General features: G+C 40.9%; 1 protein-coding gene and 1 long non-coding RNA gene across 2 annotated transcripts in view; one reads left to right on the top strand and one right to left on the bottom strand.

Moving 5' to 3' along the window:
- LOC134504980 (uncharacterized) overlaps nt 1–8,569 on the top strand; it is an 18,512-nt gene extending 9,943 nt beyond the window's left edge. Inside the window, exon 2 of the long non-coding RNA XR_010068697.1 lies at nt 8,281–8,569. This is a non-coding gene — a long non-coding RNA (uncharacterized LOC134504980). The remainder of the gene's footprint in view (nt 1–8,280) is intronic.
- Nucleotides 7,838–18,808, bottom strand: RRM2 (ribonucleotide reductase regulatory subunit M2). The gene is made up of 10 exons (XM_063314448.1): nt 18,683–18,808; nt 17,833–17,910; nt 16,605–16,763; nt 16,136–16,252; nt 12,315–12,448; nt 10,420–10,514; nt 10,194–10,327; nt 9,821–9,925; nt 9,581–9,694; nt 7,838–8,544 (listed from the first exon to the last, which is right to left on the bottom strand). The coding sequence occupies exons 1-10, from the start codon at nt 18,776–18,778 to the stop codon at nt 8,392–8,394; spliced, it is 1,185 nt and encodes a 394-aa protein (XP_063170518.1). The 5' UTR covers nt 18,779–18,808; the 3' UTR covers nt 7,838–8,391.

The following is an 18,808-nucleotide window of genomic DNA, read 5'->3' as shown; positions in this document are numbered from 1 at the left end:
CCTGAGGCAAAGTTGGCTGCTGTACTCACCTCTTTCCAAATGCTAGTAAAAATGTTGCTTTTTTGGAAGGCCTTTGAATATTAATTATGTAGAATCATCAGTGGCAGAATGGTTGCCACTGTTTTGTGTTATTATTGATATACTATGTTTTATATATTGTACACCACCTACAGTCCCTTAGGGTTGAGTGGGAATTATCATCACCCATGTTCTTTTAGCATCTTCTATCTGAAGCAGAGAAAACCATTACTGTCTCTCCCAGAGAGCAGAACACATCAAGTAACCAACCATTCCATGATTTCTAAAATCAGCCACCCCGCTCTACCTCAAGGTAGAGTGAATCTTGCTCCAAATGGTGGCACAATTCACCATTCCCATGATGAAAGCATAGATTTGCCAAACTACAACAACAGCAAGAGTCCATACTGAAACAAATTGTTAGGTTAAGAAACTGTAGGCAGAAAGTATTTACCAACAGTCTGTTTTCAGGAAGAAAGCAGAATACTGACTACAAATTCTTGCTCTGAACTTACTTTCTAATTTATTAGATAGTCTTCTGTGTTATTTTAAATATAACAAATCAAAAGCCCTGTTAAAAATCATGAGTATCTACAGTTAGCATATCAGTTGTAACATGTCAAATACAGGTAGTTCTTGTTTAGCAACTGCCTCATTTAGTGACTGCAGTTATAACAGTGATGAAAAAGTAACTTTGTGACCAGTCCTCGCATTTACAACCTTCGCAGGTCTGTAAAGCAAAGGAAGGCTGAAGTAAGAGCATAAGCACAGTCGTGGTTTCACTTAGCAACTGCTTTGCTCAACGACCAAGTTGCTGGTCTCAGTTTTGATTGCTAAACAAGGACTGCCTGCATAGCTCTACACTAGCTTTCCCCATACTGGGCTGGTCTTCAAGTCTTGTTATCACTACCCAGCAAAGCTGCATGGACATGATGGGGAATGGAATCCTGTGCAACTAGGGGATACCATAACAAGAAGAGCTGAAGTACACTGGTGCATAAGGATTTATTCCTATGGATCTACAAGAAGCATTTTGAACTTCTAAACCAGCTTAATGCATCTAGCAACTCATCTAACAATAAAATCCAGATGATTCTTACCTATCTTGTTATAACTTGAATTTGCTGAGACTGGCTTATAAAAACCTTTTATTAAAAAAATGTATAAGAATAAGCCTGTTCTCAGTTAATGAACCAGCCTGTCTGCCCTTCAGCTGAGGAAGGCTTTCATTTTGACAAGGGAAAGTGTTTTTGTAAAGATTATGCTAAACAGTAATCCTGTTAGGCAAGTCCTTGAATGCTTGCCTGTTCAGCTAGTGCATGAATCTAAGAACCGAAATACCCTGCTCTTGCTACATACCATATTACAATATTCAAAAGGCAGCAATAGCAGTGTCTCTGCAAATGGAAATCTGGTACAACTCCAGTAAATTGACTGAAGCAGCTCTCATCAGCATAACCAGGATGCAGTTTCTCTATGCACTTGAAAGACAACACCATTTTCCTTCTTATTAGAATGAATTTCTTCACAAACTGATTGATTGACCCTATTACAAGAATGATCTAGGAAACCCTGACTGAGATTGAAACAGATTTCTAAGAATACTGGACTTAGTTGATTCTTATGAAAGATTATCAGTTTGCTTTGTGTGGGTTTTCTGAAAATATGAAACATGTTTCTTATAAGCTGCTTATTGGTCATTGTGCTCAATCCATTTATATCTTTCGTGTTACAGTTCCTCAGGCTCTTTAGACTATTGCCTAAGAATCTGCACTGCCTTGGAAATCTGAACTTTGCTGCCCCAGCTATGAACACATTCATATGCTATTTCTGGAACTGGAAGAATGGATAGCAACGAGTTTGAGTCAGGTTTAGTTCTGTCTACCTGCAACAAGCAGAAATCAATGAAATTTTCAGTTGTGACCATATAATAATAGGACATAGCAACATCTGCAACATAAGATGATAGATAGATGATATAGATAGATAGATAGATAGATAGATAGATAGATAGATAGATAGATAGATAGATAGATAGATAGATAGATAGATAGATAGATAGATATAGATAGATTCCGTTCAATTGTGTTTGATTCTCGGAGACTGCCTGGACAAGTCTCTGCAGTTTCCTTGGCAAGGTTTTTCAGAAGTGGTTTGCCATGGCCTCCTTCCCAGGTCTGAGAGAAAGGGTCACCCAGCTGGCTTGTGTCTAAGGTGGAACTAGAACTCATGGCCTCCCAGTTCTAGCCTGGTGCCTTAACCACTACACTAAACTGGCTCTAAGAAGTGTATAGTAATGCCATATTGACCAGATAGCAGGAGTTCCCCCCTCCCAAATAATTCACTGTATTTGTGAGTTCCTACATTCCGTGATAAGAACAGAAACTCTTGAAAACAAGGGAATAGGTAAAGATGCAGTAGCTTCAAACGTTTCTGCTGCAAACTACAGATGCCTTTTAAGATTAGCTGCTGTCTGGGAAGACTGCTTTGCCTGGGAGACTTAACCCTTTCTTTTCTCTTACTTTCCCAATGTGGTTGCAGCTAGCTCCTGCCCTTGTTCCCCCATCCTAGTTTCTTTTGCTTTGTTTTTGCTTTGTTTGTACTGTCTCTGCTAGGAGAGAAATGTATGTGTATGTTTGTTTCTGTGGCTGAAAATGGTGTGTGAGGGTGAGAAAGAGAATAGTTGGTATATGCAGATGGGGATTAATTAATTCTGTAAACAAGATGTTTTATTTTACAGGCTATTAATTTGAGCAGGAATAGAGAATCTCCAAGTTTTGTTTCAGTTGAAGTTGGCAACTTGAGGTTGGCAAAGTGAGACATCTGGCCATTTATACATACATTTTGCCTGTTTCTTTCGTCTATTCTTCTTTTGGGGTGGGAGATATCTTAATTTCAGCATCACCCTTCTTTGGACTATCTCATTATAGTACTGCAGTATGGCTGGAATAAGAAGGCACTTTTCTGACCTCAGTGTTTGAAAGTGTTTGCTCGTTTGGTTATGTTGTTTGCTTTCCTCTTTTGTTCTGCACATTTTAATTGTTTTTATTGTATTTTATGTCTGAATGACCATTTGGAGAACTCATTTGGTATACTGTATCACTCTGATGAAACATTCAAATATTTTAAATAATGAAATGTAAACTTTGTATACTGGAGGGAATGTCCATGCATTCAAAAAGTTGCGTGCAGTAATTTTCCTCTGCACAGGAATAATCCCTTGATCGGGTATAAAATGCTGCGAATGTTCAGTTTGAACCAAATGACTGGATATCAAAGAAATAAATTAAGATTCGGGGCCAGCCCTAGGTTTCCGTACTACTGTGATCCAGATTGTTTCTCAAGCAGGATAACCCCCAACATTCTCTGGCAAGATTGGGCATTGCTGAGAATGCTGGGACTTGAATTCACACACCTGGAAGTTGCTCCAATTAGGGAACCCTGATCTAGATTCTTCTTACCCCATGGAAGTCCACTATTAGTAGATGGATAGTGCCCATCCCATAAATTAACCATTTGGAATCAACTCGCTCCAGATCAACCCTAAACTCCCACCAGCCCCATTCGTCATCAATAGCAGTCCGGCAACATCCCTGTTCCACAAACAGTAGGTGAGAGTGCTGTAGCCCAGATTTGGAGGCAGTGAAGGCAATACCAATAGAGGAGGAAAGGCAGCATAAAAATTAATCCTGGGCTATTGGCCACAGCAAGCCTGAATGGAGGGACTGGCTATAAAAGATTATTGTGTTGTTATTTGGAAGGCATTTTCAGCAGGGGAGGTTTTTCCTTCAAGCGCAAATGGTGTCCTGGTCTGTTTATTCCCCTTTGCATTTGACATTCTATTATATCTACAGGGCAGCCGATTGTTCCCAGGCTACATTAATCATGTAAAAGATTAAAGACTCATAAGCCTTTGTTTGTTCATTTGCTCTCGGCCTGATATCTGCTACTCCAGAGGTGCTAGGGGTTTTAATAAAATTTGGCCTGCAGTGATCAGTTTCTCTGGATTCTAAATGCCTCTGTGTATAAGTGTTAAAACAACATGGTCATTCCTTCGGGCTGCTTAGAGTCCTTTGATTTCAAGTCTCTCTACATGCTACTCAGTGACCAAAACATGAAAACTAGGGTGAGAACCAACAACTTTAAATGGAATAACAGGAGCGGTCGCAACTCCTAATGAATCAATGCCAGAACAGGATGCCGCAGTTTATGGTTCTAACTACAGCCATTTTTCACTGGCTTTAAGCAATCTCTGCATCATGCTAGCAATACCTCAGAACAAAGCCTCTCAACTGCATCAATATTATGAGGAAAGAATTAACAGGATTGGATAGAATAGTTTAATGCTGTGCTTTTAATGTGCGATAGATTTAAGATTGCTTTGGAAATTTGCAGCTTTCCAAATATGGTGTATCTTAATTGTCATCAGTCAGTCTGACAGGTTGTAAGAAAGGTTACAATATCTTGAAGGCCACAGATCCCACGTCTGGGCATCCATCAGAGTTGTCCAGCACAATCTGGTCAACAGCTTTAATCAGTTCTGGTCTGACTAAAATGCCTAATAAGGCCTAAGCCTAGATTTTGCAGAGAAAAGTGGGTTAAGCCAAGGCAACAGCTTTGCAATGGAATATTATTCTTCTCAGCTTCTAGCGTGTTGAGAATCTTCCGATTCTGCACATATCATTTGACCTGCGAAACTAGGTGAATGGTTATTCTGTCTGAAAGTTGTCGGTCAATAGCTTCTTCTAAGTAACATACATCATATAGACAAGCTTAGATATCCAATTTGTAGAGATGTCTAGCAAAGATATACACTTTATTACATGAAACATTACTTTTCATTTTTAAACAAACCTATTAAAACACATTCTAGAAAGAAGATATATCCAACATGTTGGTGTATTATTCTGAAAGGGGTAAGTCACAAAGCAATGCCTGGGGGGTGTGGGGGCCTGGATGGGGAACAACAGGCTTCAGCTGAACCCTGGTAAGACGGAGTGGCTGTGGGTTAACAGATCCTCTGCTCCAAGGAATTTGCCATCTTTAGTCTTGGATGGAGTTGCACTGCCCCAGACAGACCCAGTGTGTAACTTGGGGGTCCTCTTGGACTCATGACTCCTGCTCAAAGAGCAGATGGCAGTCATGGCCAGAAGGGCCTTTGCACAACTTCGTGTTGTGCACCAGTTACACCCTTTCCTGGAGCGAGAGGCCCTCTGAATGGTCACTCATGCCCTGGTCATCTCCCATATAGACTACTGTAATGCGCTCTACATGGGGCTAACCTTGAAGAGTATCCCAAAGCTACAACTGGTCCAAAATGCAGCTGCGCGGGCAATTTTGGGTGCTTCAAGATCAGCACGTAATGCCCCATTGCTGTGCAAGCTGCACTGGGACCCAGTTTGCTTCCGGGTCCAATTCAAGGTGTTGGTTATTACCTTTAAAGCCCTACATGGCATGAGACCAGGTTACCTAAGGGACCGTCTCATCCCTGTTACATCAACCCGTCCCACCCAGTCATGCAGAGGGCATGCTGCGGACCCCGTCTGCACGAGAACTCCATCTGGCAGGGTCCAGGAGGCGGGCCTTCTCTGCAGCAGCTCCCACCCTTTGGAACATCCTTCCCCCGGAAGTGAGGCTAGCCTCCTCTTTTGGACTTCAGGAAATGATTGAAGACCTGGCTTTGTCACCATGCCTGGAGTGGGGAGAGGAAGAGCCACTCTTGGGGTTGGTTGGCTCCCTAGTCCTGCTGAGGCCAGTCTTGTTCCCCTTTGGGTGGTATTAGATCTGCCACTACTTGGATCTCATTACATTTTATATTTATTTATTGATATTGATATTTATGATTATTTATGATTTTATTGAATTTTAAACTGTTTTGTGAACTGCCCAGGGTCCCCCCTTGTGGGGGAGATGGGCAGTGATAAAAATATGATAAATAAATAAATAAGCCTTGTTAATTAAGCACCTGCATGCTCTAAGGTCAGGTATCAGGTGCTCTCACTTTAAGAAAGCTGAGTCACAGTGATCCAGGTTAAAAAATATGAAAGCTGTCTATCATTATGTGCTTCTGGTGTGTGGTAGAAGGTGCTTTTTGCAGCAGTTCAAGTTCCTGTACATGCTTACTAAAAAAAAGGTCCGTGTGGGCTTATGATAGACGGTAAAGGATCTGGGAACTTTTGGAACTGTAAGAAACGATTTGCTTGCACCTATTGTTCTTTTGTGTGAAATCAATAGAAGATTTATAGCCCTTCCAGGGATCTGGAAGAGAACGGTAAATATCATCTGCTTGTATAAGCAACTAATACAACTACATTTGATTTGCTGCAATGCCTGGCGTTGCTACTGGTCTCTAATGCCAGCACGCTTTCTGATACTCTGCACATGCAACAAAACCCACACCAACACAAGTCTACCAGCTGGTATTTGCCTGTTACCTGCCTAGCCTTGTAAGGGTCTATAAATCAAAAGTGGATCTGCAATCACATACATACTACCACCATTTCCGAGAGAGCTGATGGTAACCTAAATTCCATTTTTTAGAGTAGCTATGAACTACAGCTGGCAATACCTGGTCACATTAACCAGCCCACATTCAAGGGTGGTGTACAACTTGGGGGTCTTCCCAGACTCTCAGCTCCCGCTTGATGCGCAGGTGGCAGCAGTGGCCAGGAAGGCCTTTGCACAGCTTCATCCAATGTGCCAGTTGCACCCTTTCCTAGATCAGAGGGGCCTTCAGTCAGTCACACATGCCCTGGTCACCTCATGGCTTGACTAGTGCAATGCACTCTACATGGGGCTGCCTCTGAAGACCACTCAGAAGTTTCAATTGATCCAGAACGTAGCAGTGTGGGCAGTGATAGGCATGCCTTGATATACCCACATTAACACATCTGCTTTGCAAGCTGCACTGGTTGCCAGTTTGCTTTTGGGTGATAGCTGCTTATAAAGCCCTACATGGAATCAGGCCTGATTACTTGAAGGACTGCCTGTCCCCCATAGTATCTGCCCAGCCAATCCAATCTGACAGGGTCGGTGCATCCGGGTTCCTTCAAACAATGCCATCTATAGGAACCCCAGAAGCACACCTTCTGTGTAGCAGCACCTGCCTTCTGGAATGAGCCCCCCACACCTGCTGGCATTTCAAAGGGCCCTGAAGACCTGGCTTTTTACCAAGGCCTGTGGCAAGCATGATTAAAGCCCCCTTTTTCTTTGTTCCTATCTGGGTTTGTTATCTCTGCCATCTTTGTTCCTTTTTCTTTTGTATTTTGTTTTAAATGCTTTTAACAATTTGCAAATCATCCAGCATTGTTGAGAGTCAGGCGGCATGTAAATTTAATTATTAAGAATTGCATTAAAAAAAGGTAGAGTGACAAAAAATAGGTTAATAAGTAATCTGGTAACTACTCCAAATTTTCTAATTTCTTCAGGGCAGAAGAAAATTAGGAACTGCGCTCCCAAATCAGCTTTCTTCCAGATGCTGAAAAATACAACTCCCATAATTCTCAGCCAGCACCTGCTTGATGCTGGAGATATTATACAGATTAAGCACCTGTACAGACTAGATCACATAACTATCTATTGCACACCAGCAGGCTTTTGTCTACCTGCTCCTGATATAGCAACATATAAGCAGCTGGGGCCAGCAGGCACAGGCAGCTCAATCTTTTCCAACATGCCTCTGGATTATATCCCAAACTAGTATGGTTTGGGTATGAGCTAAGAAGGGAAAGCAGTTTTTAGAAATGATAAAAGTATACAAGTAAAATAGTTTGGGGATTTTTGCTTAGAAAGCAACTCAGTAATATTTTGATCCAGCAGCTTGAAAAAGGGAATTTAATGAAACTTTACTTCTATACAAAATACTCAGCCAAAGTAATGCACGTATCAAGGAAGTTTCCATTTCAGTACATCGGTTCAATTTACATGCAAGTAAAAGAAATTAAGATGAAATGCAGACTAAAAGAGTTTATTCTAAACTCACATTACCAGCCTTTTTGAGAAACAATAGGCCAGACCTTTAAAGTGCTATGTATATGTACAAACTATTAAAATAGTAAATATTTAAAACTTGTAAGGGGCATTATGGTTACATGTTCCTCAGCATTTCTGCAATTTATATAAGGATAAGAAAGTCTGCAGATCTTGTTTTGTTCTAAGTTAACAGAATATACCACTTTACAATCATTAGTATTTCTGAAAATGTGAATAGCTTGTTATAAAATATATTTTGTAAGTTTTGGCATTTTCCTGTTTATTTTACAGAAGTTTTCCTTAAGTACCACCACAAATTACCAGCACAAGAGGATTTTGAGGACAATGCACCCAAACCACTAGCCAGTCACTTCAAACCAGCTGAAAAAAGTCTCAGTTCCTTTAGAAATCTGCATCCAAAGTGAATGAATTAGCTTCAGGGCTTGACATCACACCCATCCTTTGATATTCTCCTACACGCTTTTCAAAGAAGTTAGTCTTGCCTTCCAGAGAGATATTCTCCATGAAGTCAAATGGATTCTCAGCCTTGAATATCTGAAATAAATTGGTAACTCAGTCACGTGGTTGTTATAGCTAGATCACACAATATAAGATACTTTTGTTAACAGATAATTTGAGCTTGTTTGAAATACTGTTATCACCTATTCCACAGCATCCCAATTTTTGTTTAGAGTTCTACCTTGGCAATACCTTCCACAGTTGTTACCTTCTTCTGCATATAATTGTCCCTGCCAGAATTCTCTTTCAAAGGTAAATAAAGTTTGCATGTTTCCAAATGCATGAGTTCACTGTGGTGTTCCCCACTGGATCTCACCTTTGTTTTTATTTCACTTTTAATATACTGTAAAGCCTAGGCTCATGATTTATCCATTAATTACTCTGGAAAGAGAACAGAATGTGGGGTTCTACTTTAAGCCTGCAGCTAGAGACAAGAGCTAGCAATGCCATGCCAGCCTAGGCCACTGTTGTTAAAGTTAGTACAAAGCGCCTGCATTTCAGAGTTTTAATCCCATGCTAGCATGTAGGCAGAGATCCAAAGCAGGTAGAAGCTGTTAGCTATAGCAAGGTTTCCTTTGCCAGATCCAAAACACCTCTGCTCACTTTGGATCTGAACGCTATATATGAAGGTTGGAAAGGTATAAGCCCAGTGATATCTTTAAAAGCAGGAGGTTGTCTGAGAATCGTTATTCAAAGCAAAATGACTTAACAGTGCAAAGTTGCAATAGCATTATACAGGTAGTCCTCACTTAATGACCATTTAGTGACAGTTCAGACTTACAACGGTGCTAGAAAAACCAACTTGCAACCACTCCTCACACTTATAATCATGCAGCCCAAAATTCCAGTACCAATTATGGTCATTAAGCAAGGACTACCTGTAATGCATTTGCACGGAGTTCATTTAAGCTTACTCTAAATTGAAATAAATAAGGGATACCATTGCAACAGTGCCCTGCTTAATCATGAATTAGCATCAGTGAGCCAAAAGCCAATTGCTTGATGGCAAAAGGCAGGCTTAAATATAAACAGATTGCATAATAGCTCTTAAGAAACACAGCACAAGACTTACCTTGTTAAAACCCAGTTCCAGGATCAGTCTGTCTGCTACAAATTCTATATACTGCTTCATTAAAATGCAATTCATGCCGATTAGGTTTACAGGCAATGCTTCCGTCAAAAATTCCTGCATTTAAGTGAACAAAGTATCTTAACATGTGAATACTCCACTGTCTAGACAATTAAATGCCTTGCTAAGTTGTAAGCTTGATGTGAGAATATTTTACCATTACCAGAAAGACCTGCCAATTACCTGCTCTATTGTGACAGCGTTTGTGATGATCTCTCTCACTCTTTCCTCAGTTGGTTTGTACACCAAGTGTTTGAACATTAGACAAGCAAAATCACAATGCAAGCCCTGCAAAGAGTAATGGGAAGATATTTCAGAGAACAATTGGAAGAAGTGTACTTCTGCTATCAAAAAGCAAAGTAGCACACTAGTTAAAAGAGACTTCTGCACAACTTCCATATAACCAATTAGGGCACTGTTCTTTAGTATTACCACTGATAAAGCAAACACAAACAACTACCATTCTTATTCAACTTCGACACTACTTTCAATTCAGTAGAATTAACTCCCTGGTGGAATAAACCACTCTTAGTTACCCTGAAAAAGCAAGCCTTACCTCATCTCTACTAATCAGCTCATTAGAAAAAGTAAGCCCAGGCATTAGGCCTCGTTTCTTCAGCCAAAATATTGACGCAAAAGAGCCGGAGAAGAAGATTCCTTCAACTGCAGCAAATGCTACTACCCGTTCACCTGTTGAGAGAAAAAATCATTGTGGATGTAAAGACTGGACCAAATGCCATAAAGTAGAAACACCTGGAAAGTCAATCTAGCACAATACACACCATAAGTTGCTTGTTTGTCCCCAATCCATCGCATGGCCCAATCAGCTTTCTTTTTAACACATGGCAGGGTTTCAATAGCATTGAACAGAAATTCCCTAAAAGAACAAGATAGTGCAGGTTAATATGCTTCTGAAGTTAGCATGCTTGTAATCCCCATTAAATTTATTTCTCACATTTCTTCACCGCCCATCTCACCAAGCAACTCTGGGTGGTTTACAATTCAATTAAAACAAGAGATTAAAATCATAAGAACAAGTGCATCATAAAAATATAAATATTTCTCACATTTCTTCATAATAATTTGGAGTTGACTAAGATGACATTTCTAGAGCAATCCTACCTGAATGCATCACTGTCTCTAAAAACCCTGCCTAATGCATGTTAGACAGGAAAAAATAAAAATTGGCCTGATTCTTTTCCCTGGCTTTGCAACCCTTTTTAAAGTAAATTCCCTGCAACTTGTCTTATTAGGCATCCTAAAGGTGGTAGAGTTGATCCTGATTTGCATGATATTTTGAGAGCTGCAGCCTCTCCCCTCTTTTGCAGCTCTGGCATAGCTGCTCTTATGAAGAGCCAGCTGGAGTTTTAACACTGACTGGGAAAGGGAGTCCAAAATCCAGATCTCTCTTCTCAGGGCAGATCTCTGTTTCCACTCTTGGAGGAGGAGGAGAATATGCACATTCTAGGACTGCTCAGGGTTATAGCAAGGATTAGCATCCAGAGGTTTAGGAAAACACCCTTAGAACTACAGAAACAAATTCAAACTGTTTTTCAGCTTACATATAGGTCTTTCAGATGGTGGTGTAGTCACATCACTTGAACAACAAAAAAAGACATCCCCCCTGCCATCCCACTGATTGAACAAACTGGGATTTGTGACAGCACCTATCATTGTGTCAGGGCCATTGCTTTATCCTTGAATAGAAAAACACAATTTCAGTCCAGCACCTTCAGATACAGCAAGTGACCTGTGCTTCAAGGGATGATCTACGTTCTCACTAATGTCTCATTCTACCTCCCAGCCCCGAATGGGAGGTAGTGCCCAACCATGGTTATGGTTGAGAAAAGTGCCAGCATTACAGGTCACGGGCTCAAAAGACAAGTGAGGTTTACTGTTATGACAACTGGGAAATTGAGGATGACTCATGTTTTTTAACAGTTTATCATCCCATTGTCTGAAATGTTTTGCAAAACAACAAAAACATTCATAACTCATGAATTTATTGTAAACCGCCCAGAGTCCCTCTTTTGGGGGAGATGGGGGTAACAAAATTTGAATAAATAAAAACGTCCACTAATACATGTCCAGAACTACATAGCAGAGAGAAGGAAAAAGCTAGCAATTTCTTTTGTGTGCTCCAGGTTCAGAAAAACATGAACACACTCAGAGCATGTGGATGTCCAAACAGATTTGTAAATATTCAGAACAACTAATCTTGGATGAGTTTTAAACTGAGTTGAAAAGGACTGAGCAGCAGAAAGGCTAGTTGTCCAGAAGACCTCAGTAGAACATGCTTACATTTGGACTGTGCAGCCACCCAGACATAAAAGGGAAAATGAACTAGAGCATGCAAGGACACTTATATCACATCTATCAACAACTTCTTAAACTGCCTCTTGTCTCTGACTCTCATGGCACCAAAAAAACAAAAAACCAGAGAGAGAGAGATTTGATTTGAGCTGACAACAAGTAAGATGTGCACTGTAGGATTTGATAGCTGTTTCTGCATGCTTTGCAAAAGAGAACAAATATCCTTTTCTGTATTGTTATACAAAAATCTATTTGCAGAATTTCTATAAAATTAAGGAATATGGCCTATGATTTTCAAATTTGAAGTATTTGTGCACATTCAATAAATATTTCAGTACAGTATGCATCTGGGAACAATACTAACCTTTCTTTAGGATCTTTAATATAAGTATCAATAAGTAAACTATACATTTCTGAATGAATGTTTTCCATGGCAATCTGGAAGCCATAGAAACAGCGGGCTTCTGTGACTTGTACTTCTTGGCTGAATCGCTCCACCTAGAGGATAGATCATATTTATGTTACAATGCATATCTCTCACTTAAGGTTACATGCTTATGGTTAAGCTTCATCTGTTTATTTGTTACTAGTTTCCAGCATATGTAGATATACAAACACAAATGCCCTTTATCTTCCAAAAATATGCAAAGTTCTTGGTAAAGTATACTCAGCCTCAGAGTCTTGCTTTTAGCAACCATTGTATACAGAAAAGATTGGTCTACAATTGTGAAATATGGTTTCCCAAAGGCATAAACTAACACATATATGCTTGTTTCAACTTCAAGGAGAAATTGAGCTAAGTTTTACACCTATTCAAAGTCTAGCAAGAGTATCAGACTGCTATTAAAAAAATTTTTTTTTGAAGAATCAAAATACTCAAATACATGTTCAGATGGCTTAGTTGCTTAATAAGTCAAGATATGAATAAGCCACAGTTTCATCCTTCCCTTTATTTAAATTTCAATTATCTATATTTTACTACATCTAAAGTTACATTACTAGATGACCTGAACTCAAATTTGCATCCTGAAGAAAGTCACTGTACCCCTGGACAAGAGGAAAAAAGGAAAAGATTCTCTTGAATCAAGCCAATTCATATACTTTTCTTGGCATTATAAAAGCAATTTGTCATTGTTTTCTTCCAGAATATTTTTCAACTTCCCAGTCTAGCCTATACAACATACGCCAAGTATTTCTTGATAAAATCTACAGGTAGTCCTCGGCTTACGAACACAATAGGGACCAGAAAATTTGTGGTTAAGTGGTGCAATTGTTAAGCAAGGTATCAAATGACTGCAGATGATTTTACATTTTTTGCAGTGGCCATTAAGCAAATCACTACAGCCATTAAATGAATTGAGGTCGTTAAGTGAATCACATGGTTCCCCATTGATTTTGCTTGTCAGAAAACAGCTGGGAAGATTGCAAATGGCAGTCATGGTGATCATGCGACCCTGGGATGCTGCAACTGTTTTAAATACATGCCAGCTGCCAAGCATCTGAATTTTGATCACATGACCGCAGGGATGCTGCGGTGGTTTTAAGTGCGAGGTCTGGTCATAAGTCAAGGACTAGCTGTATTCTGTTAAAATTAGGTAAGTACATGAAAACAACTTTTTGTTTCAAACTCAGAATAAACCACCCCATGCTGGAAATTCTGCTAACTTTTTTGGTTGCTCTAGGTTTTGGATAGAACAAGTACAGTCATCTGTTCCCTTCCCCATCGCTCCATAGCCCACCCTCTAATTAGACAGAAGACACAAGGAAGATTAGGAATGCCAGGGATATAGGTGGACTGGTAGGATATGCCACTGGGATCTGCTAAGAGGAAAGGCCACACACATCACTCTTGCCCTTTCCTCTCTACCCAAAGCCACTAGCAGTGATATTCTTGGCTTCCTTTCCCATTCCCAACCACTTCTGCCTCGAACAGTATCATTTCAGTCCATGCATGCAGCAGAGAAGCTCCACTTTGTTTCAAGCAGAGCACCCAAAACCTCTTCCATACGTCAATGAGTAGCTTTAAATTTACAACTGGTTTTACTATTCTAAAAGAAAGTCACTCTTTAGCTTACCAAACTACCTCTTCCTACTCTTCTGTACTTACAGCCTATGAACAGTTTTCTACAACTCACTCCAAGCTGAATATACAACCAGCCCTCCTGAAAAGCATTGCATCTGGAGATATTTTATGTGGCATTATGCCTATGATAGCTTATTTACAGATATTACCCAATCACTTTATCACCTAATGACCAACTTATACATATCCTATATTACAGGTGTCCTTGCTTAACAACCACTCATTCAGCAACCATTCAAACTTGTGATGGTGCTGAACAAGTGGTGTTTACAACTGGTTCTCAGAGTTCCCACCATTGCAGCATCCTGCGGCTGCCATTTGCAACCTTCTTTGCCAACTTCTAACATGCAAAGTCAATGGGGAAGCCAGCAGGAGGCCACAAAAGGCAACCATGTGATGTCTTCACTTAATGACCCAGACATTCCCTTAATGATGGCAATCTGGAGTGCCGGAATTGCTGCCACTAAGCAGTCATGTGGCATCACACTTTGCAACCGCAACTCTTAGCAACAGCATTTCCAATCCCAATTGCTGTCATTAACTGAGGACTACAGGCAGTCCTCAACTTACGACAGCAATTGGGACCAGAATTTCCATCACTAAGTGATGCAATTGTAAAGCCCAACTGCATTGCTTAGCGACAGCAATCCCTGCAGTCCTGGTTGCCATTGTTAACTGAATCCCATGGCCTTTAGATGAGGCAACTTCCTGCCAGCTTCCCATAGCCGAAGTCAGTGGGAAAGCCATCAGGAAGCTGCAAGTCCTAGGCCAGCAGGCAGGTAAGTGGCTGCTGGGCAGGGGAGAGAACAAGGGGGTGCACGAGAGGCACAGGTTGGGGAGGATGCGTGAGGGTTCAGGTCAAGTGCAAGGGAGTGCATGAGAGGTGCAGCTCAGGGGGTACACGAGGGTGCAGTGAGAGTAGGGGAAGGTACGTGCAAGAGGCACAGCATGGGGGAGGGTGCGCGAGGCACAGCACAGGCCAGGGAGGGCGTGAGAGTGGCCAACGTGAGCGCAGAGGGGCTGGGGGAGTACGTGCATTGTAACTTTGAACAGTCACTGAAAGAATGGTCGTAGGTCAAGGACTACCTCTGCCTGTATAGTAATTTGAACTCAACAAGCATGTGGAACCTACCAAATACCACTGCAAAGGGAGTCCTAACTGCCAGAGTTTGGTGATTAGAAAAAAAGCTAATAAGCCTAGATCTGCTAACTCACTGGAAACAAGGGCAGATGTCTACCCATCATTCCAGCAGTCACATTTCTATCTTATAAGCCAGACTTCCATGGGTAGTTGTCTCCTGATACTTTGAATATTTGTGGGAATCTTTCACTCATTCCCTATGTTCTGGATCTTTTAACTCAATTTTTGATGTTATGAAGCATTTGTGATACCAGAAAAACTAAGATATTGGCAATGTTCGTTTGCAATAGCAGCACAGAAGCAGCAAGCAAAAGTAGCTGGCAGTCAGTTAAGGAAAGTTAAGTCTCAGAGAGCACCAAGGACTCCAGAGTCAGTTAAGGAAATGTGCAAAGCAGATTAAAAACAGAATGAGGACAGAGAATATTAAAGCAGAAATATCTTATTTGCATATTATTGAAAGCTACCTTGATATCAGAAGGAAATTTAAAATTATAGCCCATAGAAATGAAGCTGTTATTCCCACAGGTTTATGAGTTTAACTTTTCCTCTAGTTTCATGTTTCAGCCTGGGTTACTAAATACTTAGGAGAAGATTCCTTATTCACAAATAAGGAATTTTTCTTCCTTAGTTTAGCATTTGTTGTTAATCACATAATAAATGCTAAAGAAAAATCTTTTGAGGAAGTGGCCACCATGACCTGTTTTATACTTCTGGTCTAGGAAGAAGAATGAACAAAAAAAATGGCCAGCAGACATTACTGCTTGCTTCTCTTGATGGTAAATCTGAATTACTATTCTAAAGTAAGGTAGACAGGATGGATCAAGACACTTTGCTGATGTCCTTGTTCTGGATGCTAGAGATTACTGGCAACTAAGAAATATAAAGAAATCTACATGTGGAAAATTAGGGTACGGCCAATTATTTTGGTGTAGAAAAAAATATGAAATTTGAACATGCTTACCAAATTTTCATTGACAATACCATCACTTGCAGCAAAGAACGCTAAGACATGTGAAATGAAATACTTTTCTTCGGGTTTTAAGGACTCCCAGTGCTGAAGATCTTTAGAAAGATCCACCTAAATACACCAAACAGCCAGTGAGAATACAGTAATAATGCAAGCAATTATTCAAAAAACCCCACTTTTTTCCTTTCAAAAGGTGGGATAATAATCTACATAGCACTCCTCCTTCCATTTTATCTCCTCAGTAACAAATTCAAGATTGAACTAGTCACTATCTCTTGGCCCAATCAAACGCACTCTAGTGATCTTCCGTGACTGAGCACAGGACTAAACCTCTTTCTCCTGGTCCTAATCCAATAGCCTGACCACCTGGCTCTCTTGACAGTTGCTGTACACTTGTCTTGTTAGCATTGCTCCTATCATCATCCCAGAGTCGCAGAGGAATGAGAGGATAAAAGGCCTCTACCTCTTCAGCTGTCCAAAATGATGCCTCTGCTTTCTTGTACATTTGCCAGATGTCATGGTATTGAATAGGAAAGATGACAAAACGGTGGGGATTGTCCCGTAACAGAGGCTCATCTTGCACATTGCTTGATGGAAGCGGCTTTGCTCCTTTAGGGGCCTCCTAAAAAGTACAAGTATGATATATTACCATGTTATAAGCATGCATATAACAAGAAAAACATATACATGCATGTTTACAATAAACCGCCCAGAGTCCCCTTTTCAGGAGAGATGGGCGGTGACAGAAATTTGAAAAATAAATAAATAAATGTGCTTTATATGTTTGTGTGTTTTTCCCATATTAAAATGGTTATATTATTACATTATTTATCTATTATAAATAACTCTATAACTAATAGTCATATTTATTTTATAAAAAGTTATAAAATAAGACAAGTTCAGTAATTTAAAAAAAACAAGATTTGGAGTGGTTTTATGGGGGAAAGAGGGAATGACAAGAAAGTCCAGCTTCTTAGGTTCCACTTGAAATCTTTACATTCTTAAAAAGAACAACAAAAGAGGCAGATAGGTTTTCTATACAGACATGAATTAAATGGTCACCTGAGCATTAAGCTAGAAGGCAAAAGGGTCAAAGCACAAGAACAGTGAAGGGCTGAAAACAGTATAAACTAAAAAGAGAAATAGGAGAAAAGGTGACAATCCCAAGATAGAATTCCTTAATTTTTTTTAAATGGTTGTGTTCATGTTGAACACTAAATGAACCCTATACCAGACAACTTAGAGAGGCAAGGCCAGAAATTAGAATAGGACAGCAGAGGAGGACCCAAAACAGAAATTGTGATGTCAATGAAATGAACCTTCTCCTTTAATATATTGTTTCTCAGTTGGATCAACTTCCCAGAAAGCTTTTGCTAAACTTAGGAAAATAAAATTTAACTCCTTAAAGAAAGAAACTACCAGGGCATTCTGAAAGGCCAACGATTCACTCCCATATTGCCCCTTAACAGGAAAACGTCAACGTCCTGTTTCTTTGCATAGGTAGGCATTTGGCGCCAAAACTGCAGAGAAGACAACTGAGTCACGCCCTCACCACTAATTCCTATGCGGCGGGAATGCCCACGTGCCCACACGAAGGAATATCTTCCATCTATATACCCTCAACCCCTATCTTGAACCCCTCAAGATATCCCCCAATCCGTGCGACGAATCGCTCCCCTCTCACGACTCACCGCTTTGGTGCCCGGCTCCTGAAAAATCTTCCGCGCCGTCTTGGTCGCCAGGACCCGGGTAGCGTTGAGCGACGGGGGCTACAGGGGCGAGAAGAGACGGTTAAATGCGGTCAGCGCAGACCTCGGAAGGCGGGAAGTCTGAAGGCCGGGACGCCTCTCAAGAACGCGCCTTTCCGCGTGAGCCCTCCGAGGAAGACCGCTAGGATTCTCCAAGGCTGAGAAAGCCCAGTCTTCGGCGCGCTGGCTCAGGGTTAGGGGTAACTCGGCGCCCTCCACATTTTTGGGATTTCAGTTTCCACCACCCCAGTAAGCGCCGCCAATGGCAAAGGACGGCTGGAGTTGTAGTTCAATACATTTAGGATGTACCGCATTAGCGACCTGGTGCTGGATTTTGAATCCCTGGTGAGTATTTATACTGAGAAAGCGCCCCAGGCTTCCTACAAATAGGAAGCGAATCGAACAAAATGCTGTGGCTGTCTAACAGAGGGCATCTTCGGGGAGGCACACTAATTACTCAAATTATGGGTTCAGCAAAGCCTTCCTCTCCCCTCCCCCGGTGTTCCTCAGCATGTGTTGGAAATATGACCCGCACCATTTATTTATTTTCTATCCCACCTTTATTGTTTTGTAAATAACCCAAGGCGGCGAACATACCTAATACTCCTTCCTTCTCTTTTCCCCACAACAACCCTGTGCTAGATCTGGTTTGGTAAGGTTTCTCAAGAAGATAATATTTTCCCCACCTATCGACCCCCGGTTTCTTTCCACCTTCGCGAAGGGCTGCTACTACTCCCTGCCCTGCAAGTTCACCCTACAGGGGATTAATAATTCTGGCCCCCTTTAGGCTCACCGTGTTCTCCTTGTCGTTCACGGGCAACTTTTTCTGAGGCGAGAGCCAGGACGGTTGCTCATTACGAACGGAGAGCGGGTTGCGAGTAGACATCATCGTTCACGCTGCGAGAGTGAAGCAGAAATA

Source organism: Candoia aspera, chromosome 1 (genome assembly GCF_035149785.1).
Source record: "Candoia aspera isolate rCanAsp1 chromosome 1, rCanAsp1.hap2, whole genome shotgun sequence".
In the NCBI taxonomy this organism is placed as follows: domain Eukaryota; kingdom Metazoa; phylum Chordata; class Lepidosauria; order Squamata; family Boidae; genus Candoia; species Candoia aspera.
This window is presented reverse-complemented; position numbering and strand designations above follow the sequence as displayed.